General features: G+C 36.7%; 1 protein-coding gene across 2 annotated transcripts in view; it reads left to right on the top strand.

Annotated features, from left to right (window-relative positions):
- Positions 1–259: 259 nt before the first annotated feature.
- Positions 260–21,858, top strand: part of tbxas1 (thromboxane A synthase 1 (platelet)) — a 76,237-nt gene continuing 54,638 nt past the window's right edge. The window contains exons 1-3 of one of the 2 annotated variants that reach the window (XM_084409177.1): positions 316–348; positions 1,658–1,729; positions 2,283–2,420. In XM_084409177.1, coding sequence (XP_084265303.1) covers positions 2,320–2,420 — 101 coding nt within the window. In that variant the 5' untranslated portion in view covers positions 316–348; positions 1,658–1,729; positions 2,283–2,319. Of the gene's footprint in view, positions 349–1,657; positions 1,730–2,282; positions 2,421–21,858 lie in introns of both variants that reach the window. The other variant, XM_084409178.1, reaches the window with a different exon arrangement.

Consider the following 21,858-nt stretch of genomic DNA (forward strand, 5'->3'; position numbering starts at 1 on the left):
AATCTGTGTCAAACGGGCTATGAACTGACGCAATATGAATTAACTGTTTTATGAAATTATTTTATAGTATGTTATTGTATATTTTTCAGCAATATATAAAGGAAAAATAGCAATTAAATGTGGGGATAATAATTAAACATTAAATTTCATGCTCACTTTTCTTGCTTGACAATTTATTTATTTTAAATAAAGAACTGTACATTTCTATTTATACAAGTCATCGATGCAAACTACAAGTACCACAAGCCATTGCGTGGGAAATAGTAGGATTTTTTTCCCCAGAAGCATAAAAACTACAAGTTCCAGAACGCCTCCCTGTCATCGCAAGCGGTTGTTGGGTAACGCAGGGTAAGCGCGTTGTTTATATCATTCATTATCGCGTTCACCTGATATTTTCATAACACTGTAACATCCCAGATTGACTCGAGAAACCGCAAAGATTGTTAGCAGAGAACATGATCGCTGCTGCTCAGTCATCTTACGTAACCTAAACTGCTGTACGGATTTCAAAACAACAACGGGGGAAATGTGACATGACATTGAACTTATTCTTATTTTTTTTTGTATTGGAGCAACAGAAACACAGTTTTACCACTAAATTTTAAACAGCAATCAACCCTTGAAAAAACGACGAACACAATATTTATGTTTTGTTTTTCTTTCTTTGTTTATGTGACAATCATGACAAATCATGCACATTAATAATCTTTTTACTTCAGTTATTCGGCTTAATATATTCCTCATTATCATTATTGTTACATGTCTTATCTCTGTCTAATCAGTACGCATGTGATATTTGGCCCTTTTGCACATGGGTCGAAGTCCTTAAATGCTCTCTGTGTTTAACAGTTATTGATAATATAATGTTAGCCATGCTCGCAAGAACTTCAGCGTTATTAAGAGGATGTAATTATTAACAGAATATAAGCATTTTTTAAATTAAGCTGGTGTGCTCTGGGAGGTATACAGCTCTTGTGAAAAATTCTGTCTTTTTAGGCAACATTTCCTTGGAGATTTACTGCACCTCCACACTGACTTGGAAGAGCATCACCACAATGTAGATGACGTATGTCATATATATCTCAGGGCCTCTTGTTCACTATCAAGAGCCTTTGGGATTTAGAGAAATGCATGTTAGAGAAATCATAAAGCTATAAAACGCATGTGACAATGTACAGATTAGAGAGCATCAAACATGCAAGATCACACAGAGAAGCAGTGACAAATAAAGTGCTAATATAAGAAGGTTGAAGGAATCTGATTGTTTGTTTTTTGCTCGCTGAAGTGAGTTAGCATTATCTAATATAATATAATTGTATTCTTTTTCTTACAGTATAAAAGTATAAATCCTGTAAAACAAAAATTATATATATATAGGTTTTGTGGTTTTTTTTTAATAGTTCTTGTAGTTTTATTGATTTTTATAGTTATTTATTTATTAACTTGACCGTTGCAACTTCTGAGCTTGTTAACCATTTACATTTTGTAATGATCTTAACCACTGAAAATGTGAATGAGGTTAATGGGTAAAGTGTCACAGGGCAGTGTTTCCATCCTCATCCTCTGATTCTGTTTAAAGAGAACTTTTTAAACTTTCTCTGGCACAATTCTAGAGTGGTTGCTCTTTGCTAAGTGTTTTTTTTTTTTTTTTTTCTAGATATTACTTGGGTAACTGCTGGATTTCTTTGCCTATTATATATATATATAAGTATTTTTCACTTAAAAAAGGGTAAGTATGATGACAACTTGTTTTGTTTATTCATTGCTCATTTTACACTGCAGTTAAAAAAATTGAGGAACAGTTTGTTTAACTAGCGAAATTAACTTATCACACAGAAGTTATTTTCATCTCTTGTTTTTATTTGTTTAGTTAGCTAGCAGCTAGCTAGCTAGCTAGCTGAAGCAAATATAGCAAGGTTTAAATCCCAGTGGTGCAATATTAGCTATGTTGCTTTATGCAGTTAGCGGTGTAATTCACAAAATTTTCCTTTTATTTAGTGTGTCTTTGTGTGTTATGTCTTTATATGGATATATAAATTAGTGGATGAATGTTAAATTGTCATTATACAAGACAGGTAGGTAGCACTTCAGTTCCCCATGTACATACTACGTACTTGTAATAGTAATTGCTATAACTGGGTAATAACTAGGTACCAACCCTAAACCTAATCTTAACCCATGGGGGATTGTAAGCTCACTTTCATATTGTGATGTTACAGTGTGTAGATAACAAATACTTTGAACTCTAAGTGCATTTAGTTTGGCATTGTCTCTGTGTGCAGGAAGCCAGCAGTGAGACTGAGAGTCACAGGTCTCATCATGCAGCCGTTAGTTGACATTCTGAAATGGTTTGGAGTCGAGGCGAGTGGACTCTCAGTGTCTGTGGGCCTTTTCTTGCTGTTCCTTGGCCTCCTTTACTGGTGAGTAAAACAGTTTGATCATGAGGTTTCCACTTGCATCGCAAACATTTTTTCTCAGATTGCAATAGCAGATTTCTTATGCCGATGTTTCTAATGGCATGGTGGGAAATGCATACCACTGTGAGATCCAAACAGCTCGGGCTTGTTTTCCTCAGGAGCTGGATGGAATGATCTGATCAAATTCCAATAGCACGTGTATCCGCACTTATCTTTTAAGCGACTTTCTGTTTGAATGCAGACAACATCCTGATTCAGTTCACATTTGACAGTCATGCGAAGGCCAGGCTGAAAGAAATTGATAGTTTTTGCCCCAGGAACGCAACTGTGGCAATAGTAAGTGCAGAAGGAAAAACCTTAAGATAAAAAGACCACATGGTTCATGATCGATCAGTAGCATCACATGATTATAGCTATAAAAACAATATATAAATATTTCTATAAGCATTTCTAGTATATACTTAGTATATATACTTACATTTCTAGTCAATTAAATACCGTATTAGATACTAGAAATAATAAATAAACAAGACTGCAAATCATATAAAATGATTTCTAAAAGTCTGACTGGAAAGGTCATAATGAAGTCTTGGAAATGAAATTGTCAAAAATCAACAAGAATCCATTTTTTGATGTGGTTATTATGACACATAGATGCCTGGAAGTTTAGTCATAGTTTCCACATGGTAATTCTGTCAAAACTGAGCTATTTTGATTTTATTTCTCTTATTTCTCTATTTCTCCTCTGATCTTGCAATAGTGCCAGTTATGCCTTTGCAATGTTTAAAGATGATTGACACAGTATGCGTTGACATCTCGTGACAGTGTCCGATTTTTGTTGGTTGGCGACTAAATGTGTCCTTTTATTGAAACAAGTGTATGGAACTTTACTAAGAAAAAAGGTGCAGTGCTTAAAAAACAATGCAGTGACTTTAAACAAAAGTGCTCAGTATTTAAATGAAGGATTATTTCAACACTGCTCTTATAATGCAGTGACTCAGGCTTGTGAGAAGCTGATCAGAGTTGCAGGTCTCTATTAAGGTTATATTTAGTTTTCCATATCAGAACTTAATTGCAGCGTTGGAATAATTTAATTACAGCCATTTTTACAGGACTTAGTCATAGTCACACCCTTCTTTCTTTAACATTTAAACCGTCACCTTTAACAGAGAAAGAGCACTGAAAAGACTTTCTCATGTTGTCAATAGCAACTGGAGTCCTCTGAACAACAGCTTGCAAGGTAATTAAGGGTTATGAACTTCAGCCAGTCTAAAAAGATAAGCAATGTCTTTACTTCCAGTTAAATGCTGTGATTTTCCTATTTTTTTATTTATATATATATCCATTGTGATGCTTATGTAATGGAGGGCATCACTGCTATGTTTCGTGTTACCACCATGACTTGTGGCATCATACAGTATAGTATTACTATGCTATTCAAACCCTTGGGGAAAAACACTTTTAGGTCAACTGCAGCTCCAGCTAGTTTCATTTAAGGTAAAATACATCTAGAGTTTATTTGATGGAGTCATTTTTTCCAAGGTTATCTAAGAAATTAAATTATAGGTTACAAAAAGTTTTCTATGAAATTTCAATTATTACGAAATGATACCAGTGAAATATCAAAGAGAAATGGCACCTTTCAATACACTTTGATGATTATAGAGCATTAGAGACATGTCCTTCAAGATATTGATATTCAATACAATGTATTAAAATTATATTTTTTATTTCAATAAAAATTTTTTTTGGGGATAAATGAATACATTTTTGTCATAAATATACTGTCTTTAAAATACATTTATTTTAAAAATACAGAAACAAAATTATCTGAAAAAAGTAAAGATTCTGAAGCATTGGATGACATCCCATGTAAATATGATGGTTTCATTATAAATATGGTGATTATCTCCCAACTTAATATATGATATTTACCATCTGAATCTGACCATGTCATGTCAACAAATGGAAAAGTCAGCCAGCTGTTTATTATAATGTTATTTATTGTGCCTTTCGCCCCGACAGCAGGGGCGCCTTTTACCCCAAACACCATACTTTTACATAGTCGTCCGTTATTGATTTTTTTTTTTTTTGTTGCTTTAATTAACTTGAAATTACCCTGAAAAACTATTAACAAGACATTTGTCTCAAAATGTATTCAATAATTTTTGCGATTCTCATTTGCTACTTAAATCTACAACATTTTAAAAAGCCTTAAATATTAGATCAAATTAGTGCAGAATCAACTTTGCGTTGCTGTCAAGTCAAGTCAAGTCATCTTCATTTATATAGCGCTTTTAACAATGTAGATTGTCTCAAAGCAGCTTCACAGAGATAAGCGTATAATTTAAGGTAACAGAGATTGTTTCGGCTTTACAGCAGAGTTAAGTTATTTCCATCTAAAGTTAGTTTTAATTGATTTGGTTCCGTCGCAACGATCATTTGTTATTAAATTAGGGGCCGCTAAGACGACACCATTCTCTCTACACAGACTTTAAACGCGAACCTGTGAGAAACGCTGATGGCGTTCACATGTCTGTGATCGCGTCAGGGATCAGCCAAATTTCCACGTGCATCATTAAAAGCGGTTGTTAAGAAAAGTGCTGAGCTCAATTTTTGTGTCATCTAGTGGTTTAAAAGAGAAGTTTAAAGTCAAATGTGCCTTTTACCACGGTGTGCCTTTATCCCCATTGGACCCTATGTATTACTGTAAATATGATTTTTTTTTTAAATGAATATTATTTACATTTCAAATAATGATAACATAGGTACAACATTGCAATCATTTTGAGAACGGATAGTGAAAACATAATAAATAAAAAATAAAATGAAGGTTAAAGGGATACTCCACTTTTTTTGGAAATAGGCTTATTTTACAACTCCCCCAGAGTTAAACAGTTGAGTTTTACCGTTTTCGAATCCATTCAGCCGATCTCCGGGTCTGGCGGTACCACTTTTAGCATAGCTTAGCATAATGAATTGAACCGGACAAGACCATTAGCATCTCTCTCAAAAAAATGAACAAAGAGTTTCGATATTTTTCCTATTTAAAACTTGACTCTTCTGTAGTTACATCGTGTACTAAGACCGACAGAAAATGAAAAGTTGCGATTTTCTAGGCTGATATGGCTAGGAACTATACTCTCATTCCTGCGTAATAATCAAGAAACTTTGCTGCAGTACCATGGGTAAAGCAGGCGTAATGATATGACGCAGCACATGCCGCCTGATAATAGGCTACTGAGCTGGGGACTATTATCAGGTGCTGCGTCATATTATTACGCCTGCTTCACCCACGCCCGCCTGCTTTTTGAGAGAGATGCTAATGGTCTTGTCCGGTTCAATTCATTATGCTAAGCTATGCTAAAAGTGGGACCCCCCAGAACCGGAGATCGGCTGAATGGATTCGAAAACGGTAAAATTCAACTGTTTAACTCTGGGGGAGTTGTAAAATGAGCCTATTTCCAAAAAAAGTGGAGTATCCCTTTAAGTACCTTTTTTTTCCCACTGTGAATTTGTTCATCTGTTCATCAAATATTAGGCCCTGTGTTGCACCGACATATTTTTGGAAGTCTTAGATAACGTTATCTAAGAAATTAGATAATAAATGATAAACGGATGAATGAATCGGATACTGATCAACTGCTTTTTCCCTCCATGGGGTACAAATGCTGTCCCTGTTATTTAACTTTTAGCAGTCACACACACACACACACACACACACACAAAACAAGTAAATTCCTGTCTGTTGGCAAAGGCACGACTGTCATTCACAGTGGACGTAAAGAGGTTAGTTATGTAAGGGCTCACTCACTCTGTCACTCACAGTGCAAATGGAGATTTGGGGATGAAACCTTTCTGCACAGGGTTAGCTATGACAAAGAGAATTAAAAAAAAGAAATCTGGATTTTATGGAGGGTATATCAATAAGCATTTTGGGTTGGTCCCAAAACAGAAATAAGCCATATTAGAGGATTAGTCCCTGATTTGAAACTTGAATGCACTGTTAAATATAAGCCTTGTATCCTTGAGATGCATATCAAACACATAAACTTAAACTACAAAAGACGCAGTGTTACGGAACAAAACTTTCTAATCAATAGAGGAGCCAAGTCTCTCCTCTGAGGTCATCCTTGTGTAAAGAAGAAGGCTTGCAAACGTTATTTATTTGCGTCAAACCTGCAATTGATATGGTAAGTTCCCGGCAATGCAGCAAAATATGGCTAAATGTGCTTGGCAAAACACTATAGTTTGGCAAAGGAACCTCCTGAGCATTTCCAGCACATTTCATTTTCCTTTAGACAAAGAATTGATCTTCAGTGCAAAAGGTTATATAAGCGGCCAGCTTGAACCAGTAGTTTCAAGGGTTTTACAATGACAGCGCCTTCAGAGTGTTTGCAATTGCCAGAATGCGAGGAAAGCATGATTAGCAGTGAGCTGAACTTCTTCTGAACTCTGTCCCCTTCTGCCTCATTACGCATAAACCCATGATGAGAGGGGACTGGAGACAGTCGCAGCGTCACCTACTCGAATAAAACGTTAGGTTCAGCCCTCTATTTAAAAAAAAAAAAATGGTTATTTGGGTAACACTGTAAAAAGTGATCAGTTGACTTAACTTATTTTTTATTTATTTTTAAACTGTTGCCTTAAAATTATTTATAATAAACTAAGTTAAATTAAGTTATGTGAACTTGACCACATAACTTAATTTTTTCAATTAACTGATCACTTTTTACTGTGAGGCCAAGAAGATCAAATCTACATTTGGCCAGTGTATGCTGATGCCTCATTTAGTGGTCCGTGTGGAAGCGCTGAGAATGCAATGTGTATTTTGCGTGTGCATTGCATTATGAATCGTTTTCTGCACGTGACATCCAGCTTGTGCAGCGAGAAACGTTGTGCGTATAGGACTATTGTGCCAATAACACACTTTGCGTCCAGATGCATCAAATATTATTACTAGTACTATTATAAAATGTTATTTTTATTTTATATATATATACAGTGGTGGTCAAAATTGATGGCACCCCTGATAAATATGATAAAAAATGGCTGTAAAAAATCTTTTGATCTTTCATTAAAAAAATGCACAAAAATCTAACCTTTCATTGAAGTAAAATAATTAAATGTGGGGGGTAAATCACATTATAAAATAAATGTTTTTCTCCAAAACACGCTGGCCATAATTGTTGGCACCCTGTTATTAAATACTTTTTGCAACCTCCTTTTGCCAAGATAACAGATCTGAGTCTTCTCCTATAATGACTGATGAGTTTGGAGAACACCTGACAAGAGATCAGAGACCATTCCTCCATACAGAATCTCTCCAGATCCTTCAGATTCCCAGATCCATGTTTGTGCTTCTTCTCTTCAGTTCACTCCACTCATCAGGTCAGGGAACTGGGACGGTCATGGCAGAAGCTTCATTTTGTGCTCAGTTACCCATTTTTGTGTTGATTTTGATGTTTGTTTTGGACCGTTGTCCTGATGGAAGATCCAACCACGGCCCATTACAAGATTTCTAGCAGAGGCTGTCAGGTTTTGATTTTTTATCTGTTTGTATTTGCTAGAATCCATTATACCATGTATCTGAATAAGATGTCCAGGACCTCCAGCAATTAAATAGGCCCACAACATATAAGATCCAGCAGTATATTTAACCGTAGGCATGGGGTACTCTTCATCCCTGTTTGCACCAAACACATCTACTGGGTTTGCTGCCAAAAAGCCCTTTTTTTTGTTTCATCTGACCACAGAATCCGGTCCCTTTTGAAGATCCAGTCGTGTCTGATCACTGAATATGCTGGAGTTTATTTTTGGAGGAGCGAGGAGGATTTTTCTTGAAACCCTCCCAAACAACATGTGGTGATGTAGGGGTTGTTTGATAAATATTTTTTTGGCTTTCTGACCCCCAAGACTCAACTAATCTCTGCAATTCTCCATCTATGATCCTTGGAGAGTCTTTGGCCACTCAAACTTTCCTCCTCACCATCCATTAAGACAATATAGACACACGTCCTCTTCCTGGCAGATTCGTAACATCTTTAGTTGATTATAACTTCTTAATTATTGCCCTGATGGTCAAAATGGGGATTTTCAATTCTTTAGATATTTTCTTACAGCCACTTTCTATTTTGTGAAGCTCAACAATCTTTTGCTGCACATCAGAACTATATTCTTTGGTTTTACTCATTGTGATGGATGATTAAGGGAATTTGGCCTTTGTGTTTCCTCATATTTAAACTCCTGAAACAAGAAGTCATAGCTGGACAATTTCATGTTCCTAGTCCCCCTGGTGTGCTAAAAAAGGTAAATATTAATGGGAATATACTTCAGAGATATTTTTCTCATAAAAAATTCTAGGGGTGCCAACAATTATGGCCAGCGTGTTTTGGAGAAAAACATTTATTTCATAATGTGATTTACCCCCCAATTTCAATTCTTTTACTTCAATGAAAGGTTAGATTTGTGCAAATTTTTTGAAGGAAAGATCAAAAGGATAAACAATGCAGATTTATTTTTTACAGCCATTTTTTATCATATTTATAAGGGGTGCCATCAATTTTGACCACCACTGTGTGTGTATATATATATAAAGTATATAATACATTTTATTCCATTCAGATGAATTTATTTGACCGTCTCTCTCTAGTTTAAATGAATTTAATTGCAAATAATATGCAGCAAAACAAGACCTTTAGAATGACGCATTTGTAAGTGTGCTAGATTACTGCTCTTTTAATTTAAGAGCAGAAATCTTGAAATATAATTAGGCATATTTCCTTTGTCTCATTTCTAATTGCCTAAATTACAACTTAAGTAAAAAGTGGCACGGCTTATCCCGCTCTTCCGTATATGAAGGTTAATAACTTAATGTACATCTTCTGTTGTCCCTCTGTCTTCATTACATTAAAAATGTGTCCCCATAAAGACTGTGAATTCCCCATCTGTGAAACCTGAGAAGTTTGTTTTCCTCTGGCATTGAACTTGCTAATCCCTCTCACTTAACACACTGTGGATATAGGGGCCTTGTGACCATGACCGAATCTCTCCACTGGCAAGGCTGAGTGGAGAAGATGACATATTCTAATAGATCCTCTCATAAAATGTAAGAGTCGAGTGCGATCCCATCTGTCACCCTCTGGACTCTGCATAAACATCGGGCACCACTTCAGAGAGGTCATGCACTTACAGTAGATGTGTGACATCTGCTGTGATATCTTATGGATTCTCTCTGTTTCACTTTATTGCTCTTCCATAAGACAAACTCTTTTAAATTCATTCCAGGAGTCTATTAAAACACTTAATCCTCATGCATGACGTTATTAAACAATTTTAAACACGTGCTGGCAGCCTGAGACGTTAGGTTATGATTCACATAGAATTAAAAATCACCCTACGTGATCTGTATTTACGTTCTCTTTCTTCTCAAGGATTGAGGTCCTACAGTAGCTGTGGTATTGTGGTTACAGTTTGGGCTGGCAATTGAAAGGTTGCTGGTTTTATACCACAAGAATGAAGTGATCACCATTGTGCCCTTGAGGAAGACACTTAAACCCAGGTTGCTCCAAGGAGATTGTCCCTGCAAAAACTTCATGACACTCTTCTGTGCTGCCATTGAGTGAAATTCATGCAAACTGATTCCACTGGCCCTGGTGTGGCAGTTTTCTGAGGTTTATAATATAAATAGGTCTGGTTCTAGATGCTGATTGGTTAATACAGGCTTCCATGACAGGGACTATATTTTGTAGCGGAAGGATGTTACTTTTAATGAACCATTATTTATTTGAATTAATTTTGTGTTACTATTGTGCTGAAGAGTGGATGAGGGTTGCCTTAATGAGCAATTGCTGTACTCATAACACTAAATACAGTAAAATATATTTAAAAAGTGTTCATTTACCATGCTAATGTGAGCTATTTGTTTGAGTTACACTACCGTTCAAAAATTGGCATTCAGTAAGATTTCTCTTAAGACTGCATTTATTTGATCAAAAATACAGTAGTATTATGAAATTATATTACAATTGAAAATGTCTATTTTAATATATTTTAAAATGTAATTTATTCCTGTGATGTTCAAGCTGAATTTTCACCATCATTACTCCAGTTTTTGGCATCACGTGATCATTCTAATATGCTGATTTGGGGCTCAAAATAATTTCTTATTATTATCAACGATTAAAACAGTGCATAATATTTTTATGGAAAGCGTGACACATTTTTCTAGGATTCTTTTATGAGTAGAAAGTTCAAAGGAACAGCATTTATTTGAAATAGATATCTTTTGCAAGATTATAAATATATTTACTGTCACTTTTGATCAATTTAATGCATCCTTTCTAAATTAAAGTATAATTTTTTGCTAAATCTTACTGACCTCAAACTATTAAATGTTAGTGTACTTTATGTATAGTTTTATTAGGACTTAGTTAGGTTTTTGCTACGCATGGTAATTGATGAAGTCAATGAAGTCCCAATGTTTTATTGTTTCAACAAATTAAGTTTTGACTGCAATGTGGCCCATGCCTTACAATAGATTTTAGCCTCTTAATGCTACTTGTACTTTATTGGTTCAGTATAGCGCATTTAAGACCATTTGGCTCTCTGTGTATGTTTGCTTGAACTAAAATTCCTCATTCCTAACTGCTAGTTTCAGTCAATCTCTCTTTTTACCCTCAGTGCAGTGAAATCCCACAGTGCTAGATTGTCTGTTCCCTCTGGGTCCTCGGTAGCCCAATCTAAGTGACTATCTCTGCCCTCCAGTGTGAAAGTAGAGGCTGTGCGCCGACCATTCAGTGCTGATTGCATCAAGCTGTGGACAGCTGACTTGGCAGTGAGGCACTTGCACACACTGTTTGACTTTCTTTGTCATTGGCCAGCCAGTGGAATAGTTATTGTTTAATTGAGGGCCGTTGGACAGCTCATCCATCACAGATGTTAATCATATCAAACATGCACACCTCCCCGAGAAGCTGCTACGCTCCTCCGTTTCCACGGTGACGGGCACCTAATAAATCTAAATATGGTAATCTACTCTAATTTCACCCAGATCCACCCTCCACTGTAAATGAGCTCGCCGCCGCTCGCAGTGCAAGACCGCCGCTAAGATAGGCCCGCTAATATGGAAATTGAGTACCCTAGCACACACCATTAAAGTCCGTAACCAAATTGTCTTGACACCTCATGCTGCAGATGTGTGGAGGGAGAGTTATACGTAAATTAAATCTCAAATTGCACAACTGTTATTCGATTATGAAGTGACGAAAGTCAGTAGTCGCTTTCGTCAGGCACTTGGTTTGGTTTGCGGTGGCACTGTGTTGTAAAGCGCCACAAAACGACTGACGAGACCTCCTGCAGCTTGCATTAATTCACTGTCATTATGATATGATTTCGCATTAGATCATCTTTTCATAGCTGCTAAAATTACTTCTTCTTTTTTTCTGCCTGTGGAGTCTTATGGGATTAATGAAGTACAAGTGGAGTCTTGAAGACAACCTTGATTAGAGAAGAAGTAGAGGATATTTTTACCCTTGCCACCAGATTTAAAGGGGACCTATTATGCCCTTTTTTATAAGTCTTAGGTGTCCCCAGAATGTGTCTGTGAAGTTTCAGCTCTAAATACCCCACAGATAATTTATTATACCATGTTGTAAATGCCTATTTTTGAGTGGAAGGAAATGAGTTTTCATGCATGTATCTTTAAATGCAAATGAGCTGCTGCTCCCCGCCCCCTTATCCAAAAGAGGGTGGAGCCTGTACAGCTCGAGCCTCGGATACTCTGCCAAAAACTAAACATCTGTAAGGGTTTTATTATCATTTCTATCACGGTCACGCTCATGTGACATTGCAGCTCTTCATCATCATGAAAATTTGTTATCTGCATGAGTTTTAAAGCCATATCAGTCTAAACACTGCTGACACACATTTATGTTCAAACACCATGTAAAAGTGAACTTTGCATAATAGGTCCCCTTTAAAGGGGTGTGTGATGACGGGTGCTAAGATGACGTCATCACTGCCGAAGTCTTTACAATCTGTTTATGGACTTATGTATCTTTATTTGTTATTTATGGTTTTGTGTTTCTTTTGACTATGGTGCAGTCCCCTGCAGTTCATTATTACATAACATTAATTTACAATAAGTTTAAGACATGCTGTTTGAGTTGGTTGCAGATAGGTGCACATATCAGCGGTCATCACAACATGTTATGTCTATTATAGTTTTCCTTTGTTTGTTCTCATTAACCACACAGAGACAAGTTGTAGTTATGCATTTTTGTTATTTATTATTTCAAATCTGTATTTATCCCCACATTGCAAACAGTGACCCCACATGTTGTCTACTCACCATTTCCTGTTCCTGTGACTCCTCAAAGGAGGGGGCGGGACTACAGTTTCCCTTTTTCTTGTGTTGGGTTAAACCATTTCTATTAATAGGGAAGGGAACTTAACCTTTGTTAATGTAGGTATGGAGAAATGTCTTCTGGTGTTTACAATTAGTTTAAATATCTGAATGAGTTTATTTTAATTGTTTTTGGAAGTTAAATGGTCATATGTTTCGGCTACAAAGGTTTTTGGTATTGTTGCCCCTGCAGTTGGTACGGTCTTGAGTGTAATGAGCCTGTCCTAGGCTATATAAGACAGTCTAAACTGAACCTGAGGACGGTAAAGAGGGGGTCATATTGCTGAATGTACTCATGAAGATTTTGCTGCCTGTAGCAATTTGTTTTTCTTTGTTTGTTGATACATCAAAGTTTGCACTGAGTTAAGTGTATGTTTATTTTGGTTTAATTTTGTAATTTTTTCTTTTGCCATAACACTGTGAATATATTCACCCCTACTTCTTCACTGGCATGAAATAAAAATCGTTGGATGATATCTGAGTCCTGAGCCTATTTATCACCTCCCCTTGATCTCCACGGGACACGTTATGACAGGGTGGTTAATTATGATTTCACTTTTCTAACTTTAAATAGTGTGTAATGTTGCTGTTTGAGCATAAACAACATCTGCAAAGTTGCAACGCTCAAAGTTCAAAGCAAAGGGAGATATTTTATTTTAAAGAAATTGCTTTTTAAGGACTACAACAAACGGCTGATAGGGACTACAGGACATTCTTCCTGGGTTAGTGACATCATGAACCCTAAAATGTACATACACCCCACCCCCCGAAACGGGATTTATAGATTATCATGACAGAATATGCTAATCAGTGACTAGAAGATAACTACACAAGCTACATAAATTCATCACCTAACCATTCAGAAATGTCCTGTTGCATTCTACATGTTGTCACTTCTTCTTGAGTCTCTCCATCATTGTCTGAGTCTGGTTTGAACATAAAAGGCTAAAAGCTTTTGAAATTTTCAGTGCATGTCTGTGTGAGTGCAAGCTGTTGAAGCTCCGCCCTCTGTGCCGGGAGCAGCAGCTCATTTGCATTTAAATGGACAGACACAAAACGGTGCGTTTTTGCTCACTCTCAAAAAGTGACAATTTTTACATGCTATATAAAAATATCTGTGGGGTATTTTGAGCTAAAACTTCACATGCACACTCTGGGGACATCAAAGACTTATTTTGCATCTTGTGAAAAGGGCATTATACCACCCCTTTAAATTACTTTTAATGTGAAGAGTGCTTTCATAGACTTAATTTTAAAGGCGTAGCTCATCTAAAAAAATGAATTATGCCATTATTTACTCACTCTTATATTGTTCCAAACACGTACTGTATGACTTTCTTTCTGATAGAAGGACACAAAAGAAGAGGTATGGAAGAACTTTACACTTTTCAAATAACAGTGAATGGAGATTGAAGCTTTCAGGCTTAAAAAGAGGCATTTTCTGAAGTCATATTATAGCTTTGTGTGAAGAAAACAGCCCAAAATTACAGCTGTTATTTACTTCCAGTGGGCTGATAGCTGACTGGATCATTGAGTAAGCGAGTTGTAAACTGGATCAAGTCATGAATGAATCATTCAGATAACAGATTCTAAAGAACAGTGTGTTGAAAATTCAAATCTTTCTCATAAACTCAAGAAGAATTAGTGTGGCAAGCAGTAATGTTTTAAAAAAAAGGTTTTTGGATGAGCAATTCCTTCAAGTCACTGTACTTTTTACATGATGTCTGTGAGTTTCAGATTGATACAGAATCTCTCAGCCGTCTTTAACGAGACGTGCCGTAGTCCCTGCTGAGGGCTGGAAATAGCACCATATTTTGTGTGGAAAGGCTCGGAAGAACAGGATTGGGTCCTGGGGAGGTGTTATGGAACCGGAGGGACTCGCATGACTAATGCCGATGAGAGAGATGTCACAGCAGGCCCGTTCACACTTCTATTTTAGCGCCATTTTCCAGCCTATTTTTGGTTATTGTTGTCTCACAGCTGGATACACATGTGCACCTGCACACACAATGCACTTCAGCAGTGAGGAGGTGACAGGCCAAGATATACTCCTTTTCAAAGCTGCCTTCTCTCTTGGTTTATTCCTTTTCTCCCCTTTCTCTTCACTTTAAATAAACACGTTGATGAATGGTTGACGATGGTTTGGCACCGAGAAGACACGTGAACTCCTTCCTCTGTATAACAAGGAATACGTGTTTGTGTGTTTAATAAAGGCTGGTATGCTGATTTGTAAGTGCACATCGCATAGTGATGAGAGGAATTAGAAGTCATTAAAAAAAACCTTTAAACTCAGTGAGGGGCTTTTAACATGCAGCCATTAGTTTGCATAGCACGACGACACGGGTTGGTAAACAAGGATATCTTACATCAACTGTGTGGGTTGGTTATCTCTTCTACAGGCGGCACTCAACAATCCCTCTGGGTACAGTAACGGCACAAAACCTTGGTAAAATAGATGTCTACATGAATCCATCTCCAGTTGCACACAAATCAGCTGTAAATATGCCAAGCTCCAAATCGTTCAATAATAGCTATTTACTGACTGTCACAAATGTTCGTTCGATGATTTGCATCAATAGCTAGAACATAGTATCCGTTTGAAAGAGGTGTATAGACCCAAATTTGTGTGTGCATATGACCAAAAGCTTAAAGGCACTCTATGTAACTTTTGTTTAAAATGAACATCATTTTGAGTCAATACATCATCACTCCTTTTTCCAAAACATGTTTTTGTCTTACCCTGATTCACTATGGTAAGCCTATTATTTGTGCCTATTATTAAGTGTTTATGTATTAGACCTGAGGGATGGTTTTCACAGGAAATTGCGCATATACTGTACGTCACTCGCCCGTGCGTGTCTCGTCATATCCGTATAGAGAAAAGTTGCTTCTACTGCTTTGATGCATGTGTGGTGGGAGTGGCATAGGCTAGTTTTCACAACGAGCGAGAAAGTTTTACATGGAGCACGCCAAATCTCGAACCTCCAGAGAATAACCCATTTTAAAAAACGCCAAACAGAGGAGGGACATGGTTTGTAATGTAACGAGAATCAACATTGGCTTGGCTTTTCGGAGATGGCAAGATCTGAGGGATTTGAAATGTTGTAAAAGTGACGCATTACTCAACAGCTGAGTAAGGTATTTTATTATACAGATACATTGCCGTATGTACCTCTCTAACAGAGGTCATTGTAAAACATTATCTGTGTGAATTAATCTTGCATTATCTTTGCAATAGGGTCATTTCATTATTGTTGATTATTCAGTATGGTCTTCAGCTTTTCAGACTGAGATCATTTCCATCTAAACTGGTCATATCTCTTAAGCCTAGTGGTGAATGTTTTATGAGCAGTAGGAAAACCATATTCATCCGCACAGTTACACCGAGCCGAAGCACAACCAAAACAATGTTCTTCTGCAAAATGCATGCAATTTTGTTTTTTCTAACTGCTAGAGGGCCAAAAGTTACATAGTATACCTTTAAAAATGCTTAAATTATTTGTAATGTTGGTAATGCCCATAGTACATGACAAATATGAAAGTAATTCACCTAATTTTATTATTTTCTTATTTTATTTGGAACTTGGACACAATCCAAATGATATGATTATTCATAGTAAATAAATAGAAAAACAGTATCTTTTATATAGACCCATTTTGATGGAAAATTTATTCAAGAATTGCTGTGAAGATAATGATAGAATACTGTTTTTTGACTATATAATGTATTGTAAGTAAGCCTATCAGACTATTTTTATTTAAAATAGTTTTTACAATCACACTAATATATAAAAATTGCTTTAGAAAAAAGAAATTTGTCAGGATTCTGAAGCATCTACATTTTTATGTTCCAGATGTAACCATCAGAGACTGTGTAACTACAATGTAAATAGATATACAAAAATGTACTCTACTGGTTTAACATTTCCACTAATTTTCAAAAGCTTTGGGTAAGATTTTTTTTTTAAAGAAGTATCTTATGCTCAACAAAGCTGCATTTATTGGATCAAAAATACAGTAAAACAGAATATTGTGAAATATTATTACAATTTAAAATAACCGTTTTCTGTTTTAATGTTTTAAAATGTCACATGAAACCATTCTAATATGCTTATATGCTGCTCAGATCAGAGGCTTCATTGTGTATGACTCTGAGTCCTGCATATGATTGATTATGTGACAAAGGGAGAATCTTTGAAATGCGTAGCTGTGAGGATGTGTCAAACTGGACGCCCCTGTATGAGCCCCTGTGTGGATGAATGACTCAATGACACAAATCTCTGTCCCCCTGTGGTGAAAATCAAGCTTTTAATGTTGTTTATATGTCTGTGTGGTGTTTTTAATATGCTGTAAGATGAACCATGTGCGAATTCAAAAGTCAACACCGTTACTGAGTATTTTTATCTTAAAACTGCAGTGAACTAAAGAGTCTCAAAAACGCAGTTTGAAATCGCTGGTGTTTGTGACGTCACAAATTACCTTGTAACCAATCACGTCAATGTCTGAATCTCTGAGCTGGTGTGAGTGAGTGGAGGCTAATTTGCATTCATAGAACCGCGTATGCTAAATGAGGTAAGGGCGTAGAGTTATATTCAAGCTATTTTAAGGCATGAAGATATTTTTTCCAAGGAAAAAACGTTTAAATATGTCATTTTGATGATCAAAGATGAGTTTTAAGGGATAAAATTATTGACTACAGGTGGACTTTAAGAGATTTTCAGGTTTAGAAATCTTTTAGTCTGTCATGTCAGATATTAGTATTAGACGGTAATGAGGAATCATAATTGCCACAATATACCAGGAGTTGATACCAGGGTTGTGCAAACATCAGAATTGAAAAATTGTCTCCCTTTTAATTCATTAGTTAGATTTTGAATTGGCCACACCACACAAGAAGTTGAGTTGGGAATGACAGGAAAAGGAATTCATAGAAAATCAATGCATTCTGGGAAATTAAGTACTGTATTCATCCACCATTCTCCACAACAGTCAATTTATTAAATATGATTTAATATAAAATTGTCTTTGGCCTTTCTAGTTGAATTTTGAATTTCGGTTCATTTTAATTCTGCTTCTGTCTACTACTTTCAATTCAAATTCATTTCAAATGTAGCAACTGAATTGGAATTAAAAGGCAGTCTCAACTCAGTTCTGAATATGGCACTACCCTGCGATGTTAATACACTGCACAAAAAAATAAAAAAAATAAATGCCCAACTCATATTTTGTTTAATTTTTGCATGGGCTTTTGAGTTTTACTTGCTTCTCAAAAGTTGAGAACTTTTTTTATTGTCAATACATTGGACACATCATGTAAATTAAGTTTAGTTTTCTATAAATCTTTTATTTTATTTTATTTTATTTTATTATTATTACAGTGAACCAGTATTAAAAAATAATCCTTATACACATTAGATATTCTGTGCAAGTTAATAAATGATAAAATTATCCTTATTTGATGCTATCTGCAGTTCACGAGTCCAAATTGGCACGTTACTTGTGTTTAGAGGTGCATAACCGTGAAAAAGATATTTTAAGAGATTATGACGTGAGATCAGATTCTGTACTAAGACATACTCTCAAACATTTAAAGGGTCGTTTGCACTTTAAACATTGCATTTCCATTTACACATGTTTAAATCGTGTGTTTGTATACATTTATACTTAGTATTTTAAACTCATTTGGCCCTCTGTCCTGTGTTTGTTGTTAGCTTCCACAGCTGATCAATCGCAGAAGCTCTCTGCTCCCAGAGATAAATGTGCGATCTGAGCTCACTACCGCGGCGTGACCGCCAAGCATCTGATCCAGGTCTGGGTACTCCACAGGGGCGCTCGTCCTCTGCCCACCATTAGACCGCTTAAGCAGTTTTGGGCATCTCTTTCCCACACACTCACTCAGTAGCCCACCCAGGCCCACGGCACCATCAGCAGACTATTGAGCAGAGAACTGGCGAATCGTGATCCATGTGACTGCAGCTGCACACTGTGGGGCGTTAGTGTGTGCGTGAGAGCAAAAGAAGGGAGTTCGTGATTTTTGCGGCCATGATAAAACTCCTGTCCGATGGGCTAATCCTGCATGAATCAATGCGCTTTTATTGGTGGCCATTTTTAATAGGCTCTTACAATAGAAAAGAAATCAAATGTGTCATGGATGATCAAGAGAGACACTAGAAGCAGCTCGGAGCAATTATAGCCTGCGCTTTTATGCCCGGCAGGATCAATGTGTGCGTCTGAGTGTTTCAGGAGCTGTTTGCTGATACTAACTTAAAGTCTGTTCCTGACACAAACAAACTGTCTGCTACATAAACTCGGCTACATTTCCATAAACTGAGATTGAAAGTATGTTAGCATTGTGGGATGCTGTAGCGAGTGTAATTATGAGTGTTTGTGATGGTGTATGACAAAGACGTTGAGAAAGTAGTCTCGTGTATCCAGAGTTTTATTATGAGCATAAAGTCTGCTGGGGATTCTGGTCGTAATAAAAGTCTGATCGTAATATACGATTATCTATAAAAGATAAGTGTGCATCCATAGTTTATTTTGTTTTTACAGATTGTTTAATGACGTTTAAGATCGTTTTTTCCAAAATGGGCTGTATCGTAAACGTATATCAGAACAAAACTCAAATAATTGCGCAGGAAGTGTACAGAAAACACTAAAGAAATTTGTGCAAAATGTTGAACGTGTGTCAGTCTAAAAGTAGTAAACTTGCTTCTGTATTTTCTTTAGTATTTATGAATATTTATGAATATTATTAGAAGGTCAGTGAAAGGACTATGGGTGATACATTTAAGTTGTAATGTCACAAATAATTGTACAAATAACAATGTATTCACTTGTAGATGATAATCCAACACATAAAGATTGGTACAGTAGATAACCTTTGAAGTCCCATCTGGAATTAATAAAAAAAAAAGAATTTGCCGTTATGTCTTTAATTTCTCCATAATTACCTCCCGGTCAAAATTTGAAAGGCAAACAAACTTTTGTCCCAGAAAGAAAGAGGAAGCTACTTGCTTAGTCTGTTTTTTTTCCACAGTACACTGCAAAAATAGTTTGCAGAAAAACAGCTGTCAACTTAATTGAAAGGGAAAACAAGTTTATTTTACACCCGATTGGTAGATCTTTTTTTGTTGTTTTAAGCATAAACTCATTTCATTTCAGACTTATATCTTGTCATTTTGCTTCTCAAGTAAATGTATCTTGATTTAACCATTTTTAGATATTCATACTGGAAAACAAGACTAAATACTGAGTAAGAAAATCTTGTTTTGCAGTGTATTTACTTTTGTTTTAAGTGATGTTGGCAATATTAATATTAAAGGTATAGTGGAGGATTTTCTTTTTCTGGGTGGATCATCAAGACTATTGGTCCTCCTAGTTGTCAATCATTCTGGTGATATGTTTACGTAAGGCCGTCGTACAGTACGTGCTCGTCCCTAGGTAGTTTTTGCTTTCTGCGCATGCGCACTTTCAGGTGTATATGTGTGTTGAGCTACGGTTTCAGCCATTCATTGAAGCTCGCCGTTCTCACCGGGTTTTTTCAAAATGTCTGAGGGTCGCAAGAGAAAAAGTGTCTACGAATTGTATGACAAGAAGAGAAAGGCCTCTGAAGAAAGACCAGAGTGTTTTTGGGAGAATATTTCACACGCTGGCGTGCGCTAAAAGCACAGGTTGGGCTTCCCACTGATGCCTCAGTCGTGAAGTTTCTACTCGACAGGTAAAGTTTGGCATGCTATTTGGTGAAATCCATTTAAAATCACTGCTAGTAAAAGTTAATGTAAGCTAGCGATGCTAGCCCTGGCACAAGTCACGCACCGACAGCAACTTGTAAACAGAGCGTGCACGAGGAGAACTAGGCTCATGTATGCTCTCTCGTGCACACGTTTAATAGGCGTTCCCTCTCGGGAGCAGGTAGAGTGTTGCGCATGTGCATTTTTTCAAAAAGTGGAGAGGGCGGACCTTTTCTAAAATTCGGGAAAATCCTCCACTATACCTTTAATGCTATGATATCCAGTATAATATGAGTTAAAAGGACATATATTTCAGTTTGGTGGTGATGAAGAGATACTTAAAGGTGCAGTAAGCGATTTCTGGTAAACGCTGTTGATATTTAAAAATAGATCACACCCCTATCTCAATGACTCCGCCCCCACATTCACGCACGCATTATGTAACATATAGCGTCCACCATAGTCATTGCGACTATGGTGGAATCTGCTATGCCTGCCGCCCAAGGGTATGATCTCATCATAAATGAAAGCAATTTGTGTTACTAGGATAATTCAGGTCAATGTCTAATTGTTATTTAGCTCCTCTACTCCTTTGATGGCAAAGTAATCTCTATCATCCCAAAATACAACATGAACAGCTCCCTATATAACACGATAGTCCAAGTAAACTAATAGATTACAAATGTTAAGGGGTTATAGCGATCACCAAAAGGGGAACCAAAAGAAAAACTATATAATTGGAGTATGTTATCTCCCCTTATGCACAATTTGTGAGCCGATGCTTGAAACGGGCGTCGGGGGAGGTTTAGACGTTATAGGCTTATATTAATAATGCAAATGAACACACCTGCGAAGATGAAACACGAGTATATTAAAGCAAAAAACAGTATATCTTAGCTCTGTGAAACACAGCAAGACCATTGTTACCTGCGTATAGAGAAGAAATAAAGCAACCTCGGCGTCCGTTTTCAGGCCTCCCCACTGGAAAGCTTCTCCGATATTATCACGAGTCCTACCTCTTGCCTGATCGTAACCCTTCTTTTTAAAGTTAAATTCCCCTGGCCTTTTCCTCCACTTCTTTTTTTTTCCTTTTCTCTTTCTATAGTCAATCTGCTAATGTCTGTCTGAGCACTGAGCTCTCTCTCCTCCCCCATCATGAGTGTACACGCCCCTTACTGCTGATTGGCTACAACAAGTGTGTTTTGGTGCTCAGTCAGATCCACTTTTCAACAGCGTTTTTTAAAAATCGCATACTGCACCTTTAAGCTTTACTTATGGGGTTGTGTGAGTAAGTAAGGTTGGA

Source organism: Rutilus rutilus (genome assembly GCF_951802725.1).
Source record: "Rutilus rutilus genome assembly, chromosome: 5".
Lineage (NCBI taxonomy): Eukaryota > Metazoa > Chordata > Actinopteri > Cypriniformes > Leuciscidae > Rutilus > Rutilus rutilus.